The sequence below is a fragment of the Sturnus vulgaris genome, chromosome 2 (genome assembly GCF_052056855.1).
Source record: "Sturnus vulgaris isolate bStuVul1 chromosome 2, bStuVul1.hap1, whole genome shotgun sequence".
NCBI classification, from domain to species: Eukaryota; Metazoa; Chordata; class Aves; order Passeriformes; family Sturnidae; genus Sturnus; species Sturnus vulgaris.
Window position 1 is genome coordinate 116,922,396 of NC_142244.1, and position 24,556 is coordinate 116,946,951.

Consider the following 24,556-nt stretch of genomic DNA (forward strand, 5'->3'; position numbering starts at 1 on the left):
CCCTCGAGATTCCCTGACTGTCCATGGGGCCTGCAGCTAATTTATGGAAGTGAGACTGGGAAAATGAGAGCAGGCTTGGCATCAGCTGGAGCCTGGCGAGATCCTCTCGAGTTACCATTGCTCACAAATGACGCCTCCTTCCCACAATGGGAAATTGTTTTACTGCTTGTCTGACACTTCCATTAGGGCTCCTTTTGTAGCTTCACTTCGAAGCAAATCGTGCCCAGAATATATTTTAATTAACATCTGTTTTAATGAAAGGGACCGGTTGAATAAATATGTGGATAAATAAATGTATGTAACCAAGAGGAAATAGAAGCATCTTATATTTCTCTTCAAAAAAGGGAAAACTGCAAACTTCAGCTGCTTTTGAAACACTGCATTTGCAACATTCAGGTCTTCTGAAAATGTATTTTATTCCTTTGGCAATTCAGTTATGCAGTAATGCTATCAGAAAAAATGTCTACAACACAAAGTTTATTATTGAAGTTAATCAAGGTGGATTTATTCTGGAGAATTAAGATGAGAGTTGGAGTTGTTGATTTAAAAGACACTCAGAGTTTGTCACTGGGCAGAGACTCCAAAAAAAACAACCATTATCAGGTGTGACTTGTGCCAGCAGTTGATGGGGAAGGGACTGCCCTGGAGACTGCTGGGTTTATTCTTGGACAGTTCATTGCCAGCAATGATTTCTGACATGTTGAGGAAATCACGAAATTCCAGGTGCAGGGGGAGTGGAATTTGGCATGTGCCTGTCTGGCTGACACGATGCAGTTCTTAGAGTGAAAAGCTGATTAAAGAGCAGCTGTTAGCTGAAATCAGAGTTTGCTGTAGTTTCTACTGCATGTGTCCTGTGAAAGCTCTTTATTTTTTTTTTTTTTTTTTTTGGGGATTGCAGTGGGTGTTCCCAACAAGCAGAACGTGTTCCACTTTAATAAACCACTGTACTCACTTGGCACTTGGACTGGTGACATGAATGACAAAAGAATTACAAGAATATCGAGGCAAAGTTTTCTCAGAAGGAAAAAAAAAATAAAAACCAAGCCAGAATACATCTTGTGCTGTCTGTTTTCATGGTACATGGATTTTTCTTCTACCAGGAAAAGTATCCTGGGTAAAGGTCCATCAGGGCAAACCTGTATTTTACAATTAGATCATCCAGAGCTGTTCTTCACAGGATGAGGTGATTTAATTTCAGGAATTTCAGCTGCTCACAGTTTTATTTCTGCCAGCATTTCCTAGAGAATCCACAGCAGAGATGAAGTTTGGTCCTGCACTTGTATAATTCCATAATTCTATGTACAGTCTTGTGTATGTGTGTGTTAATATATTTAAAAATAGGCAATTATTTAAATCTACATATAATTTTATTGTATTAGTCATATAGTCAACCTCAAGTTTCAGAAGTTATCTCCTTTCTTTGCCTATTACTGAACACATGAGATAATAAAAGTGAGTCAAGTGCCAGAGGCCCAGAGGAGAGCAGAGAAGAACTCCAGCCCTGAGAAAAGTTGGGCTGAGAGTTCTCCATGGAGTGTGTGTAAATCAGAGCATGCTCCTTGACTGATGAGGATAAGAAGTTTTTTTTTTTTTTTTTTTTTGGTGGGGGGAGAGGAAAAAATGCAGGAGGAAGAGCTGGTGGATCTGGTTTGATAGCAGATGAAAAAGCAGAGGCTGTGTGGGAGGAGGAGAGAGGGGAATGGGGCAACAGCTGAAGAGCAGAGGTAAGGAGTAAGATTGAACATGGAGAAAATAACTTTATTACTGCATTTTCTAGCATTCCCTACAGCTGCTGGTTGTTATGTACATCTCTCATCATTTCAGCTATAAAAATTGTGCTGCTTTGTGCTGGTGGTTTCGCTCAAATGTGGGGCAAGGTTGGGTTTTTTTACAGCTTGTTTTATTGAGAATCACTTTCCTGCTCTAGTGTGTGGTGTTTCTCAAGTCTGTACTAAATTGTGCTGCTGAATTTATCTAGGAAATGTTTTAAGAACTACTTCAGGAAACATTTCAGAATATACTTCTTAATTTGTAAAAAAAACCCCAACATTATAATTAAAATAATAGTAAAAGCCAAGCCTTAGCAGGATCAGTATTGAGAAGATTTTAACATAGAAAAGAATATTTTCTTCATTTTGAGAGTATTAATTGTAATAAATTTATGATTTTTGCACGTGGTAAGAACTTAAATTTGGAGTTTAGATCATTTAGAAGCCAAAGTCTTTTGAAGTGGGTTCACAGATTGCTGAGTCTCAAAACATTTGCTGGACAAACATCCCACATGTGAATTTTTAGTCAGCTTCTTTCCCTTGAATGTAGACTTACTTACAGAATTCCATGTCTTAACAACTTCAGACAGAGAAACTAAATAAAAATAAAGCTCTTTTCATTTGCTGAGAGAAAGAAAGAGAGATTATGGATATATATGGATATTCATTGGATTACTGAACCATTCACTTATGGCTCTTTTTTTTTTTTTTGTGATTGTTTTTTGACCTTACACTTGCAACAAAAGAAATTAATCACAATTTCTTTTGTAATTTATCGTTCAACTGATGACCAGGTCATAAAATAAGTAGAAAAAGTTACATTGGTCTCATGATTAAAATAATGGAGTGGAAGAGCAGCATTCAGTTGGAGAAAATGTCTCATTTCAAGAGCTGTGCCTGGATGTTCCCTGCTTATGGAATAAAGTCCAATTTTAGGAATTGAAAAACGTCTTAAGATCCTCAAGAGTTTTAAAAACTGTTTTGTGGGAGCATGTCTGAGCATTTCCATGGAGTCAGAATCGATGCAAATTAATTCCAGGAGGTATTTTGGAAATTCTATTACAAGATAAGGAACAATAATTGTGTTTTGATGCACGATTGTCAAGATCTAAATAAAAAATTGCATCTGGCATGTTTTGACTTTAGAACTTATTACATGAAGTGAGCAATTACCCGTGCATTTTTCTGGTCTGGAAGACATTTCTTCTTTGGAAGATGGAATTGTTGGTATTAGGACTGGAGAATGTGCCACAGCTCCCTGTCAGGAACAGCAGCTGCAGAGAGAACTTTTAAAAGGTTATTTTCCATTTTTAAACTGTTTTTTAGGTGTTGGTATCTCAGTACTATTATTTGCTGATGGAAAAGAAAATACAGTAGCTGAAAAGAAATGGTAATTCTTTTTTTTTTTTTTTTTGTTTCTTTGGAGAGAGGGCACTTCCCCAAAGTTACCATAAGCAGTTTGAGCTGCAAATTAAAATCAATATTTGAATTTCCGAGGTTTTTGTTAGAAATCCCTGGAAACAGTTAAAACTCTACTTCTGCCTTTAGAATATTTCTGTCATTATTTTAAATAATGCTTTTTGCAATTATGGGAAGTTTTTCCTTCTATGTGTTTTTAGCCCTATTGATATTAATAACACATACTGATACAACAGATGTTGATAATAACACATAGATATTAAAATTAATATTAACTAATTAAAAAATGTGGGAGGGAAATGGTTGGATTTGATGTTTCAGTCCAATGGTATTTCTGAATATCCAGAAAATATAAGAGTTTGCTTTTGGTATCTCTGCTGCACTTTTGGAGGTGGAAGTGGACTTTTCTCTAAATATTTCCAAGCTTTTTTTTGCCCTACACAATCTACTCTGTTTAATTAGCAGCCCAGGATTAGCAGATTAGACATTTTTGAACTGTATTGAGCTTTATTGCTCCATAGAAAAAAAAATTCTCCTATTTCTTCCTCTTAGAAGCATTTGATAATTTGCTGGTAGAATTTAACTTTCACAGCCACTGTCACAATCCTGATTTATTTTTTTTTTCCCACTGGTTTGGCAAACTGAAAGCACGTATCAAACTTTAAACTCAAGATAAAATAATAATTGTTTTGCCCAAAGTCTCCTGTTTCCCCAGGAATTATGTTCAAGAAACAGATCCAAACTGTCCTGATTTAACCAAGGATAAATGAATCACTAAATGTCACTTATTGATACAGATTTTGCCTGCTTTGTGTGCAACTGTTGTGGAAGTGCATTTTAAACTCCTTTTTTTTTGCATTTTAGTACTGACTGAAGGAATCCCTGAAACTTTTTCCTTCAGGACAATTCATTTTTAGAAGTTACCTCTTCGTTTTGGGACTATTTATTATAATATGATGATTTTCTAGGAAGTTGGTTCGTGTTTAATCAGTTAAAAGTTTATCTTTGGAGCGGATCTGTGGTAGAATTAAAAATTTCGGATCCTTTTGTGACACTAGAAAGAAAAATAGCCAAGGTCAGGACAGTCTTACAAAAACAAGGATTGAAATTCTGAGCTTGAGAATCTGGACAGAATGAAGTGAATCCTTGCTTGGATTAATACCAAATTTTAGTGTGAAAAATCATCTTTTTCAGGTGTGCAATTCGGATGAGTCCTAAAAAACAGAAGTGAGAGATGTTTGCATGATCTGTGATTTGATTTTAATCGATTGGAGTTCTCTTTGGGCTGTGTTCTCCACGAATGTTGCACTTTGGATTAACTCCTGTTCACAGTGATGGAGCACAAATAAATATCTGCAGGGGCACAGGCAGGTGCTGATCCTTAGAAAAATCCTCAGGAGAATCCCAAATCCTGCAGAAAAAAGAATTTTCCATTGTCAGAGATGCTCCTCCCTGCCTGTGTTTGGGTCTGCAGAACAATTCTCATGCCTTGGGTCTGTCCTTGCCTGATTCTTTGAGTGCCTCTTTTCCCAAAATCCTGAATTTCAGTGCTGAGCTTTCACTTTGGACATGGAAATCCAAACGTGGTGTGTCGTGTGTGTTGGACTTGAGGCAAACCTTGGGTGTGTTCCATAAAATCTGACCTTATTTTGTAAGTGTTAAATAAGTTTTATGTCCAGCTTTAAAGGAGAAATGAAATCTGAGGCATTTCTTGCCCCATTTCTCCCTGAAATACTCTCAGCTCCCTGCAGAGGCTCTGCAGCTCATTCTTGGATCCTTAAAATCCGAGGTGCAGCACAGGATTGCATCTCCATTGATCTTCCTGGCTTTCCTCAGAGGGAACAATTTTACTCCTTTTGCTCTGAGCAAGCTTCAATCCCAGCAGGAGAAAGTGGTGAATCTGAAAAGACTCAAAAAAACAAAAAAAAAAAAAGAGAAAATAATTGCAATGGGTTCAAAAGCACACAGCTGGGCTAGCTGTAAAATGGAATTTGTGTCATCCATTCTCACAGCTGAGCATTGTGTGAACACTGGGTTTAAGTGCTGTATTTTCACCCGTGTTTTGTAAGAAAAAATCATTAATTTCTGATGGACTGGCCATTAGTGAGGCTTCTTTCAGGGTTCTCTATTTGCTACCCAAGTTTTACATTGCTGTATGTGCACATGATGTATTTTTAAAGCGTGAAGCTTCTTTGACACTCTGCTAAATAAAAAGCAGATTTACTTTTAATTGTTTTAAAAACTTTTTAAATTTTTTTTTTTAAATCCCATTCTGTCATGTTAATTTTTAAAAAATATCTTTGATTAGCAAAGACATCTTAAATGAAAATTAGTTATTGGTAGCTTATTGGGAGTTATTGGGAGCTTTTCTGCTCCCACCACAATACTGGGTTTTGTCTTTGGAGCAAGACAACAGACCAAGCCTATTCTTGCCATTACAACGTATAATTCCCAAAAATTCTTCCTTTCCATGATCTTCCTTTTGTCATTTGTCAACCTGAGTGTGTTTTAGAAAGGAATATAAAATATAAAATCCGTGGCCCACGTTGAACATCAGAGTCGTGCTGTAATCCCCGAGTCGTGGCCCACGTGCAAATGTGGTTTCACCTTCACATTTCACAGAGATTTCTTTAGCTCCAAAACCCCTCCAGTGTGACAGAGTGGGGAGGATTTTTTTTTTTTTTTTTTTTTTTCCTCAGAAGAGGCAAAAATGAGGTCCAGCTGAAAGCTTGTTGGAGCTTAAAGTGTGTTTCCAGTGCTAAGAGGAGAATCTTTGGCTCCTGTGCTGCTGTTTCATATTCATGAACACTAAATTCATTCACATTTGATGTGTGTAACCCTGCTGAAAGGCAAAACAAACCTGCAGGAAAACCTTCAGCTCAGAATTGGGTATTATCAGTGCGAAGAAAAAATATTTGCTTAGGTTTTATTTACTTTAATCATTCTGCTGCTAATTCCAAGATTTTCAACAAACAATTTTGTTGTTAGTTAAAAAAAAAAAAAAAAAAAAAAAAAAGGAGTTTGGTACCAAATAAAAATAGCATTATGTGATAGCTGCTCAAGAGAGCCAGTTTTAGCTGCTGAATATATTGCATCTAATTTATTGCCCCATTAGCTAAGAACAAAATTCTTCTGTATTTTTTTTTCCTAGTCCATACAGAATACTTTTGAGAGTAATTTAATATATATGTGTACGGCATTTAGGGTTAGATTTATATCTTAATTTATTCTTCCAAACATGACTTTGATTATATAATATTAAAAAAACCCAAAAAAACAAAAAAACCAACCCACTTTAATATGCATAATGCTCAGATTTTAGTGTAATACTGGAACGTCCTTTCTTTTCTGCCTAGGCTTATTTTTAGCCCAGTTGCACATAGATTGAATTTACTGTAGGCTTTTCCTTCAGAAAAAAAAAAATTAAAAAAAAAATCTCAATTTCGTTACAAAGTAGGTGTCACGAAGAATTAAACGGCCGAGCCGTAATTCCTCACACCTTTTTTCTGGTAGGATAAATCACCACCTCTCAGAGCTCTGATTTATCAACTTTTTGGTGAAGTGTTACGTGGTGATGTTGTGTCAAAGGTGGACCTTGTTCCTCTGGGTCCTTTCCCCTCAAAATCAGATTTATGGGCTGGGGCAGCAAACGTGTCCCAATTATGGCTTTGCTGTGGGACCAGCTCCCCTCTCCGAGCTGCTCTTTAATTTCTGAGATTCAGAGCTGGTAAATGAGATTTTTGCCCTGTGATTTTTTTTAGTATGCCGTGCTTTAAAATAAAATTTTGTTATTTACTGTTAGCGAGCCTAAACTCGGATTTTTGTGTAATAAATCAGAGAAGTTATTTCATTGTTGTGTGCGTGGATGTGGAGCTGGCTCAGCACTGGTAAAACATTTTAGAATATTTCACCACAACTCCATTTTGCTCTTTTTCACAGACTGAAATGTAAATTCTGTTTTTAGCAGAAACCTCGAGTAGGCTTCAAAATCAGCACGAGAAATGAGTGCAGTGCTCTAAAACCCTGCTCCATCAAATTATGGGGTTTTAATAAGTTAAAAACAAGAGTTGAAATAGACTGTTGGCCTTTCAGATGGAATATGGTTCCCTTCCCAATGTCATGGACTTTTTTTTTTTTTTCCACATGCATGGACGGATTTTTTTTTTTTTTTTTTTTTTTTTTTTTACAGCTACGCTTTCAGTTCTGGATGACGTTTAGCCTTTGACCCAGCCACTTTCTTACAATAAACAGTTTGTTGATGAGAGCAGCTGCTGGGAAGATTGTTTCCAGACTGTTCTGCTGCAGCTGAGGAAGGAAAAGGAAGCAAAAATCTGGGATGCACCTTACGGTCCTCGTTCCTCCCCTCAAATTCTGGTTTGTGCTGAGCAAAACTTCAAGAACTTCCAGCACCCATTCCCATTCTTCTCCTGGCATCCCAATTCCCAAGTGGAATGCTCTGCTAAAGCCAGGAGAGATGCAGATAAAAACAAATTTGGTGTGAAGACCATAATTAATTTCTTTATGTGTTCTTTTGAACCTCTTGACTCTCATTTTTCATTATTTTCTCTACAAAAAGTCCCATCCTGACTTATTTTTCATCAATCTTTGAATCCTGACCTGGGCCCTGCAGTCCTGTTTCCCAGGATGGGCTGCTGCCCGTTTGATAAATGAATTTTCTGCCTACACACAGCGCTTTTCAAAGCTAAATTTAATTTTGGATTCAGATTTAGGCAGGGATTTATGAGCAGTTGCTGGATGTGTAGTCCAGGAATGGGTTGAAATCTAAGATGCTTCGTGTTCAAAGCCATGGGGCTGCAATAAAGAGGATAAGGATACCTTGCAGCACTTTGTTAAAAACCTTTGCCTTTTTTGGATGAAATATTCCACATATCAGTTGGGAAAATGGATCCACTCCTCTCCATGGCTGTTTCTGCTGGGATGGTGCACTGTGTTTATGTAATGCAATACTTGTTTTGAAAAACACACTGAAGAGTGGAGACAAAAATAAGGCACTTGACTAAGTCTCTGGAATGATCTTTCAGAAATGATGAGCTTTTTTTTCTGCCTCTCTTCAGCTAAATAATCACCCAAACCCAAAATAACCACTGGAGGCTCCTAAAAATCAGGTTGCTTGGGAATTCAAAATGTCACCAACCCTGCCATCGTTCTAAATGTTCTTCTGTGCTTTGTGCAGTCAAAATCTCCTGGTTTGCACCGTGGCTCAGTTGAGGAAATATAAAAATATTATTAATAAACTGAAACAGATTTCCAGGCTGTGTAGAATCCTGGGAATGCACAGCAAGTACCAGCCAAGTAACTGCAGTTCACGAGAACATGAAATGAAAATGTGCCTCAGTTGTAGGACAATAAAATCTTTATGAAGTTCTTCAGGCCATGGGGAAAGGAGGGAGAGGAGAAAATGGGGATTTTAAAGTTTTTTTACCCTGTGAACTAAAACACCACTGGTGGAAATAATGGCCTGAAAATAATTGTAAACGGTTAATATTTAAAAGAGTTTTCTAAAAACTTCCTAAAAATTGGATTAATTTGAGTACTTCATGTATTTCCAGATTGTGAATGTGTTGTGAAGAGGTTTTTGTGTTTAAAATTCTGTTTGTTCTCTTTGTTTCACTTGTTAGAAAATCCATCACCAGGCTTGCACTTCCTTAAATCTGGATGGGAAACATTGGGGACTCCAGGAGTGAATGTGCAGTGTGGGAATGTTATTAAATATTAATGACGACAGCATTGAAAAAATCATCTTTACTATTCCTATTATTATTTCTAAATTATTATTATTTTCTGTATTTTTATTTTTAATATTTTTATTCTTTTCATTATCTAATGAGATCTAATACCCATTCTTCATCCTCTCCACTTTCTCTGTGATCACCAAGAGATGTTCTTTCCTCATTTCTCTGTCAAATTTTTGCATCTGGCTTTTTTTTTTTCCCCTCCCATTTCTTCAGACTTTTCCTCTAGGAAAAGTCATTGTACTGTGATTTTAAAGGTAAACAATACATTTTAATGAAAGATTGAGGCAGTAAACTTAATATATAGTTTTTTATAAAACCTCATTGAAAAGTAGAGTTTGAAATGAATAAGGATAGTAGGTAACATCATTTTTCCTGCCTATTCTGTGTATTTACAGTAAGCAAATATATTTATATGTTTGTATATTTATATGTATGGTTTTTAGATTTTATTTTTGGTCATGTTAAATACTGTTTATTGGATCCAAGAGATGCTATGGAAGCTCTGCAGTGGTTAATTTGAATTTATCACCTTGAAACCTGCAAGGATGTTGAGCAAAGCTGTGTAAGACAAGGAGGACGTGGAGATATTTTTTGTCTCTATGTGTGTGAATTTTTATATTTCAAGTTGAACTCAAAGGACAACTCTTCATTAAAATATTTTTTTCCTATCAGTGTTAATAGGGAATCCATAGGGATGAAATATATACATTGGAGATCCTATTTGAGTTGTATAATACTCCTCTGGGAGCAGGCAATTCTGGGGGAAAAAAAAAAATAAATCAGATTTTAGTCATATTGGAGGTGTGATGTCTGGTTTTGCTCCAGACAGGCTCCTCTAAAAATTTGGTGCTTTCTGCCTGTGTAATCCTCACTTGCAGTTTAAAAATATAAGAATTAAAAAACCCTCATATTTTTATATATATATATATGTGTGTGTGTGTGTGTGTGTGTGTGTATTTTAAAAAACCCAACCATATATATAAATAAATGTGTATGAGATTTAATTGCTCCCTCAGCTGATAATACATGAATCAGTGCATCAACTGGAAACTTCTCAAAAATAGTTCATTGGAAATCATTAGATTTTATATAAAGGAAGGGGGGAAAAAAAGGTTTTAAATCGTGTTCTGTGTCTCCAGAAAATGAATATTTGGCCTTGCTTCACAAGCACAGCTAAAATACAATATTTGAATCCCAATATTGAGTGTTCAGGTAGAGCATCATGGTTCAAATCTTCTTTTTCCCTCACAGGAGAAGGGGGAGCTGATGGGAAATGTTTGGTTTATGGCATTGTATTTTCAGCTTTCATTTCGTTTCGCCTCCATGTTTCTAATAGGAACCAAATGAATTTAGGCTGTGAGTGAATTTTGTCTTAACAAAGAATTCCATTGATTGGGAGTTCCAGGCCCATCGTTGGAGTTGGGTAGGAAAGAGCAGCTCCCAAATCAGCCCAGGCAGAGATAAATCACATTTATCTGTGTGCACGAACTTAGAGATAAAAATAAAAAGCCACGTCCAAATCCTATCTATATAAACGGATTGTAAGAATAAAATCGTGGATTTTTGGGTTTATTTTCAACCATTATATCTGGGAGTTCGTGTGCTCAGTGCAGAACTCTCATTGTTTGACAGAGCCCAGGTGCAAATAAAATCTTCTCCATCAGGAGCTGTAATTTGGTGTTATTTTATACTCCAGCAGAGAAGGCTCCAGATGCAGCTGGTTTTTGTCTCCCTCTTTCCTCCTTGTTGTTCAATCTCAACCTCTAAGTGAGCGCTGGGGAAAAGTGAAACTTAATGATTATGAAATTAAAAAGAATTTTAAGCAGCGAAAGCAAACTTCTGTTAGGGAGCAGTTTCTGCACACACCTGACCAAACTCTTAAAATTGTAGAAAGCAGATGTGAAATCATAAATAAAATACAGCTCTTCCTTCTTTATGTTACAATTACCACAATTTGTGCTGATGAGTGAGGGAGCTGAGGGTCTGTAGTAGCTTAATTTTATATTTTTGGGAATTTGGGGAATTACTATCCTCTACATCTCCCTTCTTGCTCCGAGTTTTTCATTAAGTTCCCCTCTCAGTCTCACAATCAGAATTCTCCTGCTCTGTCCCTGGCTATCAGATCAGTGCTTGGAAATTCCCAGTCTCCCCTTGGTTCTCTTTAAAAGATTTAAACTGAGCTTTGGAGTGTGGAGAATTTTTTAGTGAGACATGTTGGGTAGTTTCTGTTGGTGCAGTGCTTTTCTACTTTTGGCGATTTTTCTTTTAATAATACACTGAAATTACATTTTTACCATTTAAAATATAGGTAGAAACATTTTCTTCTTATGAATATTAAACTTGTGGATGAGTATTTTAACTGTGAAAAGCTGAGCAGCTCTCTTGTCACTGTTTGGTTGGGATGGGAAATTTAATTCTTACTTTGAGAAAAAAAAGGGATTATCGTTCCCTTAGGGAATGTCCATTTGAAAAGTGTGATTGCAAGAAAAACCCCACAGTTTTATAGGAAATAATGGCCTTGGGATGAAGGAGAATGGGAATAAATTAGATATTGAAAAGGAATTGTTCTCTGGGAGGGTGGGCAGGGGCTGGGATGGAATTCCCAGAGCAGCTGTGGCTGCCCCTGGATCCCTGGCAGTGCCCAAGGCCAGGTTGGACATTGGGGACAGTGGGAGGTGTCCCTGCCATGGCAGGGGTGGCACTGGATGATCCTTAAAAAATCCCTTCCAAACCCTTCTGGGATTTTATACTTTATGAAATTTCATTTGGCTTGGCTTCAGTTCCCCTGCCCAAACCTGATGAAGAACAGTTTCAGAGTTTATTTGTGCCACCCTACAACAAGTTCAAGTTATTAAATTTACAAAGTGTGTCACTGGTGGGTTGTCAAATGCAGATTTTCTAGGACCGTGTGTGTGTGAGTAGCTGCAGATCCTGTCAGAGCCTGAACATGGAACAGCTGCAGCCTCTGGGATTCCACAATCCATTAAAGCTCGGAGCAGCATCTTCCAGGATTCCCAGGAGTTTTTTCCAGCACTTTGGGTGTTCCAGAGGTGTCCAGGAGTTTCCTGAGCCGGCATTTCTCGTGTCAGTGGCCACCAGAGGCTGCTGCAGAACGGCAGATGCTGCTGGAATAGGAGAGGTTGGGAATTCCAGCTGGATCCTCGGCTTAAACCACACACTCCTGACAGGATTATATTCCTGTTCAGTGGACTTGAAGCAGAAATCAACCCTGACTTCCATATAAGTTTATTTTTCTATGTAATAAAGTTATTTTTTCTGTGCTGGTGTAATTATGGGGACAGCTCAGTGGTTCCTGTTCCTGGAACTTTGTGTGAAAGAAGTTCTTACAGTAAAAATCGATTTTTCTGCTGTGACCAGGAACTTTGTTAAACATGTAAACCCGTATTTTCTTACTAATTTGTAAAAATCTCCATCCTTGATTACGTGTTTATATTTTTAATTAGCTCAACAAGCACATGGATATTATGGTGGAAATTAGCTTGAGAATTATATACATATAACAATTCTTAAATGGTTCAGGATGTGTTAGAAGCAGTGAAATCAAGAAGTTTGGCTAAAATCTATGGGGAAAAATCACTTGAAATAATATACTCAGGAGAGTAAATGGTTGGAATTGTGTGGCCTATTTGTAATAATAGAATATCACACAGAAATAAGTACTATTCTGTTCTTTTCAGAAAATATTCCGTGGCAAAAACACATCCTAAATTCTGACACACCCTCAAGCACTCTATTTATTTACAATGTCATCACACTTCAGTCACATTTATTTTGTAATTTAATTTCTGTCAGACTGTAAACCCATCCTTAGATGAGTTAAAATTCTGTTTGTGTGTGTAAGACTTGCACATCCAGTGCTACTGGGTGAATTTCAGTGTTTGGAAAGCAATAGGAAAACACTCTCTGATTAAGCACAGTTTTTCCATGTTCTCCCTGACAGAAATGAAAGCTGTAATTTTTCTAAATATCAGTTACAGCCAATCAGTTACTGCGGGTATGTAAAACAAGTAGGATAATGTATGAGGAATTTATTTTTTCTGTCAAAGCTCTGGTGTTGCACTGAGTGAAGGTGCAAGTCAAAGAAATGCTCACAAAGCCTTTAATCATCATCACATCATCATTTACGATGCAGAGCGAAAAGTAAAAAAGGGAGGAAAGAAAATATTTAAAGATATTTTATCCAAGAGTTTAGACAGAAAATATTCAGATGGAGCTTTAGGAAAGCAAGATATGAGGAGTAATTTCTCTGTAACTAAAATTTAGCTGCTGAGTCTCTCTTAGGTTGTCCTGGGGCTTGGAACAGAGTGTTTGACAGGATTTGGGAAAAAATTCTTCTTTTCTTTGTGTCCTGCTCTGCCACTGGTGCTGCAGGGCTGACACTCAGCACAGGCTGTGAAATTTGAGAGCAGGTCATTGCTGGGGCTGGAAATCCAGAGGAAGGTGTTGGGAACAGGAGCACTTCCCTCATTCCTTCTCCAGGTAGAGCAGTGGGATGTGGAAAAGAGGAGCCTTTCCTTGGATGGATCGCTGTTCATGGGTGCTTTGCTCTCCATTTGTGGTTTGTGGGTTTTGAAGAGTTGGGCTGGAGACATCCTGTTCAAGGGCAGGAGAGCTCAGCCCTGCCTCCAGCACTCACACAAATGTATTCCAGTTCCCAGATACAGGCAGTGGGTTTGCTTAGGACCTTTTTATTTAAAAATCAAATCTCTTCATCTTGGAAATTCGAGGGCAAGAATCACTAGTGCCTTATTTCCAGTCGAATTGAAACCACAATTTTTTTGTGGTTTCATTTATCGCATAAACGACAACTTCAACTCCCTGAAATTTAAGCTACACACTGAGCAGAAAGTCCCAGAATCTGCTCCTAAAGACATGGCAAACATTTCATATCAAACCCATCAAAGCAGAATTAGTCACCTCCAGAAAGAGTGAATGTGGAGCAGTTGTTTCAGGGTGTCACCACATGGGTACCAACAGTAGTAAATCATCCCTGGGCTGAAGGCATGAGCTGTTTGAGAAGATATTCCAGTGAGAAATCAGTAAATATATTTTTTTTAACTGCTGGTTTAGCCTTGAAATCGAGTCTTAGTGATGGACTAAAGGGCTTCTTCCAGCAGAGGATCTCAGCAGGTTGAGAAACCTGCAAGATGCAGGTGAATGCTTGCACTCCATGCCCCAGCATGTGTGAAGACCACTACTAACCCTGCTACAGAGAAAAATGAAGCCTAATTAATCTTCAAAGGAGCATGGTCTCGGCTTTAGGACAGTGTCAAGTATTGAGGCCAGGCTGGACTAGAAGGGGCAGCAGAACTTAGTTTTTGAAGAGGAAACAGAGTTAATTTCCCTGTTTTGAAGAGAAGATTGCTTGAATAAAAATGTTTTTGGAAGCATGCTGGTGTGTTTTTACACATGGGGTGATCTGTCTTTCTCCTCTCTTTGTCCTTGCCTACAGGAAATCCATCTTGCTTTCCTGAAATGGCTGGAGGGGAACGTGGATGCTGAGGGATTGAGGGCATCCAGCAAGGTGTCCCTGAAATTTGTCTCATCCTGGGAGTCCCAGGTGGAGGTGACTCCATCCCTGATGCCGGTGGTCACGGAGATGGGGAGCTTCTCCTCAGAACATTTCAGCCTGAAGATTTACCAGCAGCATCTGCAAACCAAGAAACTGGGAAAGATCCTTCTTTTCACTGAGGTGACCACGACAACCATGAATCTTCTGGATGGGTAAGATGGGTTAACTTTCTAAATGGGAATTCATAACTGTGGTAGCACAAAATGTTCAGAAAGAAGCTGGACACAAAGTAGAGAACTCGATGTTCACAGGTTGTTAATTGATAATATATAAAATACTGGCCCATAAAGGGTGGGGAAAGCTGAGTGGGACAACTTTTTGCTTGGTTAGTGGAGTTTAATCTTTATTCCACTGAACATCTCCAGCAGAAAATTTAATTTAATAAGTATTCATATTTAGGAGGTTAAATGCATTCTCTAATGCAAGTTCTTCTCTAAGCCTTTTACCTGAGAAGAGTGATACCAAGCAGGTTGTGCCCCTAATTTTAACATTTCCTATTTTCTCTCGTTTCTTTTGCTGAATATTTCCCTAAAATTCTCCTTAGTGCTTGGTTTGGGTTTTTAAAACGTGGATTAGGGTTCTGGAAGAGGTTCTTTCATCATCACACAGATGACCCTTGTGAATGAGCTGTGGGATACCTTAGAGAAGGTTGTTCATTAGAGTTTAAATGGGATTAAGAGATAGGAAAATCACAGTTACTAAATCTCAGCTTGGAGTCTGTGTACAAAGGCTGTACTGTTGTGTTTAGAGGAAATTTGATGGAAAAAACTGTGTTGGGGAAGTTGTTGCTCTTCAGGACAGAAACTCCAAGCCTGCAGTAAATTCCTGTGGCAGCTGGTTTTGAATATCAGGGTTAATTTATCTGCAGAAATCGCAGATGAATTTTACAGGTGAAAAACAACCTCAGGAATTTAATTTTGGGTTTTTATCTTGAATCGAGATTAAATTGTCTCGAGCATTCTTGTCACTGATGAGTTAACCAACAATTATGGCTTCAGTTCTCAGCCTGAGAGCCTAAATTGCAATTTATGGACAAATACAAATTTCAATTCCAAACCATTCCCTGTGTGTTCAAACATCCCACACATGAAAATAAAGTTGCTGTCAAATTTTGCCAATCCTCTCCCCCAGATTTACATCCTGCAGCTGATTTTGCAGAGATAGAGACTTGCCAATTTGATAAGAGACCATGAAGAGTTATTTTCTAGAAATCCAGTTATTTGTAGCATTTGCTGCTTCATTTTTAGTGCTCCCAGCATGTTCAGCCCACAGGGTTGAAAGGAGGACTGTGAAGAAATTGGTGATAATTGAATAAATCAAGAGGTTTCTTCCCTCACAGTTGGTTTTGGTTCTCAGTAACTTTGTTCCAACATCTCAGTAAAATGAAGTGTTTAATTCAGAGTTTTGTGATTTGATTTGGATCAAGCTAAATAGAATCTGACCAATTTTTGAATGATTAATTATCAAGGCAAGGAGGATAAGAGAAGTGGTCTTGGCTTTTCAGATATGCTTAAAGGTTGCTTTTTTATATTAAGTAATTAAATGAAATGAAGTGCTCACAAATGTAGGTCTTCAAGATTTCCCCCATCATGATGAGGCTTAAATAGTTAATTTTCAGGTAAATTGTAAACTATAAGTTCTAATTCTACATATCTTATGTTAGGAAGTGATCCTAGGCAGATAATAATTTGAATTATTAATTTATTAATAATCTATCTCAAATTTTTCTTACAAAAATACCTTTGTTTTATTAATTTGCAATAATTGGCTGAAGTATTATGGTAGGTGCTGTAGATACTCTGTTGTCATGGATAATGGAATAATGTAATCCTTGTGATTTGCAGTTCAGTGAAGAACCTTGAGATTTCAATGCTAACATATCATAAATCTCTAGAAACTGATGCAAAAATCAGGTAATTTTTATTGAGGGGAAAAATTGTCAGGTTTTTTAAGGTGCTTCCAAAGGAACTGATATATATTTGTTAGGATGTGTGGTGTGGTGCTTGTGTCTAATTGCCAGTTCTGAATAAAAGGAAAACACATCTCAAGAAAAATAATTTTCTTTGCTTGAAGAACAAATACTTATTAATCTTTCAGGATTCCCAGGAAAACGTTGCAACATTGTCTTTATGTAATCAGACTTTGCAGGAGGGACTCTGTTAGGTTCTCCCACATTTGACTCTCTCTGTTTTTACCAAGTTTTGATGGTTAGAAATATACAGACACCTCAAGAACTTAATGAATGGGATTTGTAACAAATTCTTTAATTATAGATTATCCAAAAACAAAAAAAATCAGCATTTAACTTCTGTGACTTCAGCTTTTTCTCGTACCTCTCCCACCAACTGGATGCCAAACTTTCATCTCCTTTTTCCACCTCCCAAAATCTTCCATACTCCCCAAAAATGAAGAGCTAGAAGGGGGGGGGGGGGGGGGGAAAAAAGGGGCTGGAATTAATTTAATGGCTGAGCAAGCTCACAGTAGAGAAACAGCCGGAGCCTAATAGGGGCCTTTGTCTGCATTTCCACCCTGGCTGGGAACGTGCCAGTCAAAAGTCAGGCAGGAGGAACAGGTGGGAACTATTAGACCTGTCATAAAGTTTGAAAAATTGATTCTGGAGGCTGAAGGAATAGATTGGACTTGACAGTGTTGTCCTAAAGATTCTAAGGGAAAGCTGTGTCGTTTAATTTGGGATCCCTTGATTGTTCATTAGCTCTCCAGATGGTGGTTGGGGTGTTTGGTGCTCACTGTACTGTCCCTGGCCTGCATTTGTGTGTCCTGAGGTCACAGCAAAGTGGGAATTCACCTGTAGGTACCCAAAATCTAATGGCAAATAAAAACTCCTTGAAATGTCATATGTTGTTTTAAATGATCAATATTCCTTCTGTGATTTCATGTTAAAAGTCCTTTCAGGCTGTTTTTTTGTTAGCAGTGCAACTTTTATTTTCAAACTGAAATTTCAGATCCTCCCCAAACATTGTTTTTTTTCTCTAGAAGGAGATTCTTTCTGTGAGTTTCAGAAACCTTTTTCTTCCCAGATGTTTATCCTAATGCCACCTGAGCAGGTTAACCCTGCCAGAAACTGTTCCACTTTCTGTGGCTCCTCAAGAGCATCCCTGGGAGTGCAGGTTTTAAAATGAAACCATTGTTTTTGAGGCTGCATCTGGTGTAGTGATCCAAGTGTTACATTATGGAGACACACTTATTACACTCAAAAAGCTTGAGATTAACAAAGAAATATTTCTATTTCTAATATTTCTGCACACCCTAATTGGCTGGAATGGTTTCACGAGCATTTCATTAAAATGAAATTCATGAGATAGAAATTTCGGTTTTATTCTTTATCTTAGATCCTGTTTCAATATTTTAGTTGGCAGAAAATTTGATTTACACATGACTAAGCCAGCATGGGATATATTCTGCATGAAATGCCATCATGGATCTCTTTTTCCCCAATATTTAAGAAGCACAAAGTGCCATTGTTAGGGAAAGTTTGACACAAAAGTGGTGAATTTTAGTGGAAGTGAAATGTGGGCTGAGATTTCTTTCCTAACTGCTGAACGGGATTTTTAAATAAAATGTCAGTTGAGAATAAACAATTTCCAAACAGCTAAAAGCTATGCAGAAGAAAATCTTTTCCATTGTTGGTACCCTTTTACTTTCCTAGATTCATGCTGCTGAATTTTGAAAAACTGAACTACAGCTGTAATTGTGGGAAGTGGGCATGAAGATTGATTTTATTTGAAAACTCTTGGTTTAGTTGAATTGAAATGTGAAATGTGAATGATGCTGGTGCAGGTCTGAGTTAAGGAAAACCAGTTTGTAATTGAAGGGGATGGGAATGGCACTTGAGGGGCAAACAAGCTGAGGTTGACAAACTGGGTTAGGGACTGGGGGTTTTAAATTTGGTTTTCAAGTCCTTATGATATTTTACTCTGTGTTTAGTTACTCTCTGCACCTTGGTGATCCCCCTTTTTCTCCATTGAAACAATTTTTTAAAAACTGAATGATTGGGATGAACTTTAAGATCCCTTCCCACCCAAACCATTCCATGGTTCCATGATAATATTTGCATATAATTTTAGCATGGTGGCATTCTCTCAGTACATTATTAGCCTGCTAAAAATGAATATTTTATCACCAACATTAATAGTCTGTATAAATTAACCCCTTCCACCGTCCTCCCTCAGGAATTTTGGTTGGTGAGTTGAGAATACCATGGTGTGCAGGAAGGATTCTTCCTTGCAGGAAAGGTGCTTTTCTCTCAGAAAATAGGAAATTTAAATAGGAAATTATAAACCCATGTGCTGTTCCATAGGTTAGAGGAATTTAAACACTCTACACCTTCTATACCCCATCTTTTCTGCAGCTACATAACCCAAAAATATTTTGTCAGTTTAGATATCGAGGTCACAATAGTTCATATTGCCTTTAAAAACTCAGATCCCTTGATTTTGTTAAACTGCAGGTTGGGATAGGAATGCTTTGCTTGATTAATGTCTTATAATCCAAAATTTGATACTAAGAGCAATAGACTTGCTCTTTACATTTATATATATATCTATATATCTATAGATATATAGATATATAGATATATATCCGTATAGATATGTATCTATATGGATATATAGATATATATGTATGTATATGATATTCCTTCATTATTTACATCACTTTTATTACTAACTTCTTAGTTTCAATTTCTTAATTTTTTTACATGATTGAAGGACTTTGTATCCTCAAAACAAAAAAAAGCTGGTCCATTAAATAGCTGCTTCTGTGCTTTTCTTCCTTAAGGGTGTTTTTTTATATTCAGTATTTCGTGCCTTCCTTTGGTGCTAAAGACCAGCTCAAATAACAGGGTAAGGTTTGTTTCCCTTAAATCAAACCAAATTAAGTTCAACAGTAAGGGGTTTTTTTTTTTGCTAATTTAGATTTAAATGTGTAATATTTCATACTTTATTCATTTATAGGCAGTGATTTGCACCAGCCAGTGCTGGAGAAAGCTCAGCCTGATAACAAAAAATTTTGGTGACACAGCCAAGGTTCTGTTCCCTCCCTCGCCTGCAGAAAGGGAGGAATTTGGAAGTTTTTGGCACTGATTTGGTCCTTTGCCATCCCCAGACTTTTCCTTCCCCACCCTTTTCCACGACACGCTTGCTGAAAGATTCCTCTCTTGGGATTTGTCGTCTCCTTTGCGTCAAATTTTCCCTGATTTTCTTCCCACCTGTCGTTCACCATTCCCGAGGGCACCGAACAATCAGGTCCCTATTTTCCTGTCACGCACCTTGTGTGCCTGATTTTCCATGGAACTGCAGGCAAAATGTGCCCTTCTTTTCCTTCTTTTTTTTTTTTTTTTTTTTTTTTTTTTAATTTTTTTTTTTTTTTTTAATCGTGTAAAATTAGTGGATTTTCTTCCTCTTAACGGAGTGGGCCCCCCGCTTGCAGTGCAGAGAGAGGTTTGGCATTCCCAATGGGAATTGAGTCTTAAAAAAAAAGAAAAGATCCAGTAATTAACCCGTGTTGAACTCGCATGGGAGATTGGATTTCCCTGCTGCTGGAAGTTCCTGAAAATCCCCATTATCACAGGGACAAAACACGGCCTCGGAGCACCCTTAAAACTGACAGGAATCATTCCTAAATTTGGGGGGAATTGTTCTTTAAATCTGAGGGGAGTAATTCATAAATCTGAGGGGAATAATTCCTCACATTTGAGGGGATTTATTCTTTAAATCTGAGGGGAATCATTCCTTAAATATGAGGTGAATTGTTCTTAAATCTGATGGGACTCGTTCCTTAAATCTCAGGGGAATCTTTCTTTAAATCTGACAGGAATCATTCCTAAATCTGAGGGCAATCATTCCTTAAATCTATGGGGAATTGTTCTATAAATCTGAGGGGAATAATTCCTCAGATTTGAGGGGATTTGTTCTTTAAATCTGAGGGGAATCATCCCTTAAATATAAGGGGAATTGTTCCTTGAATCTAAGGGGAATTGTTCCTTAGATTTGAGGGGAATCATCCTTTAAATGTGAAGATAATAGTTCCTTGAATCTGGGGAGATCATCTTAAATCTGAGGGGAATTATTCTTTAAATCTGAGGGGAATCCTTCCTTAAATCTGAGGGGAATCATTCCTTAAATCTGAGGGGAATCATTCCTTAAATCTGACGGGAAATTGTTCTTTAAATTTGACGGGAATCTTTTCTTAAATCTGAGGGGAATTGTTCTTTAAATATGAGGGGAACCATTCCTAAATCTGAGGGGAACCATTCCTTAAATCTGAGGGGAAATTGTTCTTTAATCTGAGGGGAATTGTTCCTTGAATCTCAGGGGAATCATTCCTTAAATTTGAGCAGAATTTTTCTTTAAATATGAGAAGAATCATTCCTGAATCTGAGGGGAATAATTTCTAAATCTGATGGGAATTGTTCTTTAAATCTGAGGGGAACCATTCCTTAAATCTGAGAGGGACAGTTCCTTGAATCTGAGGGGAATAATTCCTTGAATTTGAGGGGAATAATTCCCTAAATCCGAGGGGAGTCATTCCTAAATCTGAGAGGAAACCCTGGAAGTCTGCACAGTTAAAAGAAGAGTGAAGGAATGGTCATGGCAGGCTTGCAGTCACATTTTCCTGGTTTGTTTTACACGGTGCTGTTTTCATGCCTGCATTTTAAAGCAGGAATTTGGTAATAAAGTGAAAAAATGGAATGCTGAAGTTTCAAATCATCACAGCTTTTTGAAGAGGGGGATTAGCTTGAAGCATAGGATACATGGAGCAGAATACAATATGCCATAATAAATATGATATCTTGTTATAAGTAATATTAAATGCAATATATTATGTGTATATTATTGCTGTTGCTTTGCTCGTTCCATGGCTGTCAATTTGCTCTTGAATTGAAACTTTTATTTAAGAAAAGGAAATGCTGCCTAAGCTTTAACTGGCCAGAAGTACTCAGGGATTAATATTTGCACTTCATTGAGCAAAATATCCTTGTGTTCATCAAATAGCCAACTTTGCCTTTTTAAATGAGCTCAGATGAGAATATAGTCTTAAATAAAGTCATATGCTTCTAAAAATAATTTTGAAACCTCAAAACCAGGCATAAATCAGTCTAGGACAGTGTATGGACTTAAAAAGGAGAGGGCAAGGCATAGAAAAACCAGGTGTGTTATTAATCACAGAATCATGGCATGGTTTGGGTTGGAAGGGACCTTAAATCCCATCCAGTGCCACCCCTGCCACAGCAGAACAGGTGCTGTGTGAATTTCCCAAGCAGCCATGCTTTCTTTCCCAGCTCCTCCTTTGCTTCCATAGGAAATCCAACTTCTTTTTCTTCCTTTTGTTTTGTTCCTAACAAGGGCAAAGAGATGGAGATGTGCAAAATGGAAAATTTTGATCTAAGTTTTCAGTTTCTAACAAATCTAATCACGCTCTTTTCATGGAAATCTCCAGGGAACCATTCCAACTTTGTGCAACTGCATTTGGTTATAGTTCAGCCTTTGGATCTTTCAGGGAATCATGGAATGATTTGGGTTGGAAGGGACCTTAAAGCTCATCCAGTGTCCCCTTCCTGCCATGGCAGGGACACCTCCCACTGTCCCAATGTCCAACCTGGCCTTGGGCACTGCCAGGGATCCAGGGGCAGACACAGCTGCTCTGGGAATTCCATCCCCAGGGCCTCCCCAATAATTGTATGATGAGATGAATCAACTTCCCCACTCCCTAATTAACCTCGTGGAGTGGTTTGAACCTTGGACAAATCCTGAATTTGCATTTTTCCCCCAAATCTCTTTATTAGAATTGTTCTGATCATCAGACAAATAAAAGAATTTATTGGCAAAGTTGCATTCAGATGAAACAGAATAATAGTTAGGCATCCAAGTAATTTGATAATGTATTTGATTAACAGATTGCTGCCCACGTTATGGACAGTGGCTTTTGGAGAGGGACTTCTCACAAGAGATGGAATGACAGGACAAGGGGGAATGGCCTTAAACTGAAGGAGGGCAGGACTGGATGGGATTTTGGGCAGGAATTGTTCCCTGGGAGGGGCTGGGATGGAATTCCCAGAGCAGCTGTGGCTGCCCCTGGATCCCTGGCAGTGCCCAAGGCCAGGTTGGACATTGGGACAGTGGGAGGTGTCCCTGCCATGGCAGGGGTGCCACTGGGTGGGATTTAAGGTCCCTTCCAACCGAAATCATTCCATGATTCTCTGAAAGATCCAAAGGCTGAACTACAACCAAATGCAGTTGCACAAAGTTGGAATGGTTCCCTGGAGATTTCCATGAAAAGAGCATGATTAGATTTGTTAGAAACTGAAAACTTAGATCAAAATTTTCCATTTTGCACATCTCCATCTCTTTGCCCTTGTTAGGAACAAAAAAAAAAAAAAAAGAAAAAGGAAGAAAAAGAAGTTGGATTTCCTGTGGAAGCAAAGGAGGAGCTGGGAAAGGAAGCATGACTGCTTGGGAAGTTCCCACAGCACCTGTTCTGCTGTGGTTAAGAATAAATACACTGATTTTTGTTTATTCTTATGCTGCCAGTCAGAAGAGGGTGATTTAATTTCAGAATTAATTTGAAGTGCTTGTTTCGAGAGCCAAAAGCTTTGAAAGCTTGTGTAATTTCTAACTTAAGCAGTAAACTTAGAAAATCCCACAGAATCTGAATTCTTGCCCTGAATCCCACTGGCCTAATTTATTTTCACTTATAGTCCTAGTTAAAATATTTTAAGAATCTGTTTGTATTCAAACGAGGGCTTGCATTTATCACACCTCATATCATTTAGCCTGAAATGTCACGGCCTGGAGAATGGTGTGTAAAAAAAAGTGAGGTTCCCCCACTGCAGCTTTGTGATCCCCAGGATTGCTATAAAATCCTGTACCTCATGTTGCTCTCCAGAAATTTACTGGCATTGTTCTTGTTGCTGAACTGTTAAAATGTAGATGAACGTCCAGAGTTTTTTTTTTTTTTTTGTAAACTTGAACTGACACTATTTTTACACTGCTTTTACTGATGATATTATCTTACATCAAAAAAAAAAAAAGAAAAAAAAAAAAAAGAAAAAACCCAGAAATGTTTTACAGGATTTTTTGCAAACACAAAGTTCTCGTGGCTTGTTGCATTAAGGAGTTGTGGGATGCTGTAAAGTGTCCCATGGACATTTTTAATGAGATTTTTGTTCAAATGGATCATCAGGCTTGCCCATCCACTGAGGAAGATGAAGAGGAAGCACTGGACAAGGAGGAAAAGTAGGGAGATGGAGCTGAGACACAGGGAGAAGGAAATAAAAATTCAAGGGAAACAAATTTTTACTGATGATTCTTAAGCAAATACTCCAAGCTTAATGTAAAATAAATGGGATATTGGTAGACTGCAGTATTAATTGGGGAACAATTATTAAAGCACTTATCAAACAATTAATGATCAAAAGCTCCTGACTCCCCTGTTCAATTGGCAGATTGTCAAGTGAAATATAATTAGCTCAGTGTTGGGGTTGGATTTTTCTGAAGTTAAAGACTGGTAAGAATTCCAGTTAAGCACATGGTGGTTCCATTCCTAATTGTTTTGTGTTAATTGGGATTTGGGGAGTGTGAGGAAAGGGGAGCACCTTTCTTTTGTTGATACTAAATCATAACTTTGCTTGTGGTCATAACTGAATCTGCAGATGCTGATGTCCTGCTCTGCTGGCCTATTTTTAATCATCCTTTTAGTCTTTCCTACAGTTGTAACAATATTTAAATACCTAATCTGAATCCCACAGATTACTTATATTTCCTGCTTTTAAAAATAAAGTTTCCAGCATATTACCTTGTACTTTTTGGATTAAAAAAATTATTAAATTGCATCTGTTTAGTGACAATAGAAAATCTTCAGAGTTCAGATGATCTTGAAGGCCCCTTCCAACCCAAACCATTCCATGATTCTATGATTTTATGATTTATTAGCAACAGATAATGTATAAACTCTGTATGGAGAGTGGTGCCAGATGTGAGAGATAAAAGGGATTGCTGGTG

At 37.7% G+C, this 24,556-nt stretch overlaps 1 protein-coding gene across 2 annotated transcripts in view; it reads left to right on the forward strand.

Moving 5' to 3' along the window:
* Positions 1-24,556, forward strand: part of HLCS (holocarboxylase synthetase) — a 139,115-nt gene that overhangs the window by 20,870 nt on the left and 93,689 nt on the right. For both annotated transcript variants that reach the window (XM_088160499.1, XM_014880622.2), the window contains exon 6: positions 14,418-14,689. In XM_088160499.1, the coding sequence (XP_088016625.1) occupies positions 14,418-14,689 (272 nt within the window). The remainder of the gene's footprint in view (positions 1-14,417; positions 14,690-24,556) is intronic.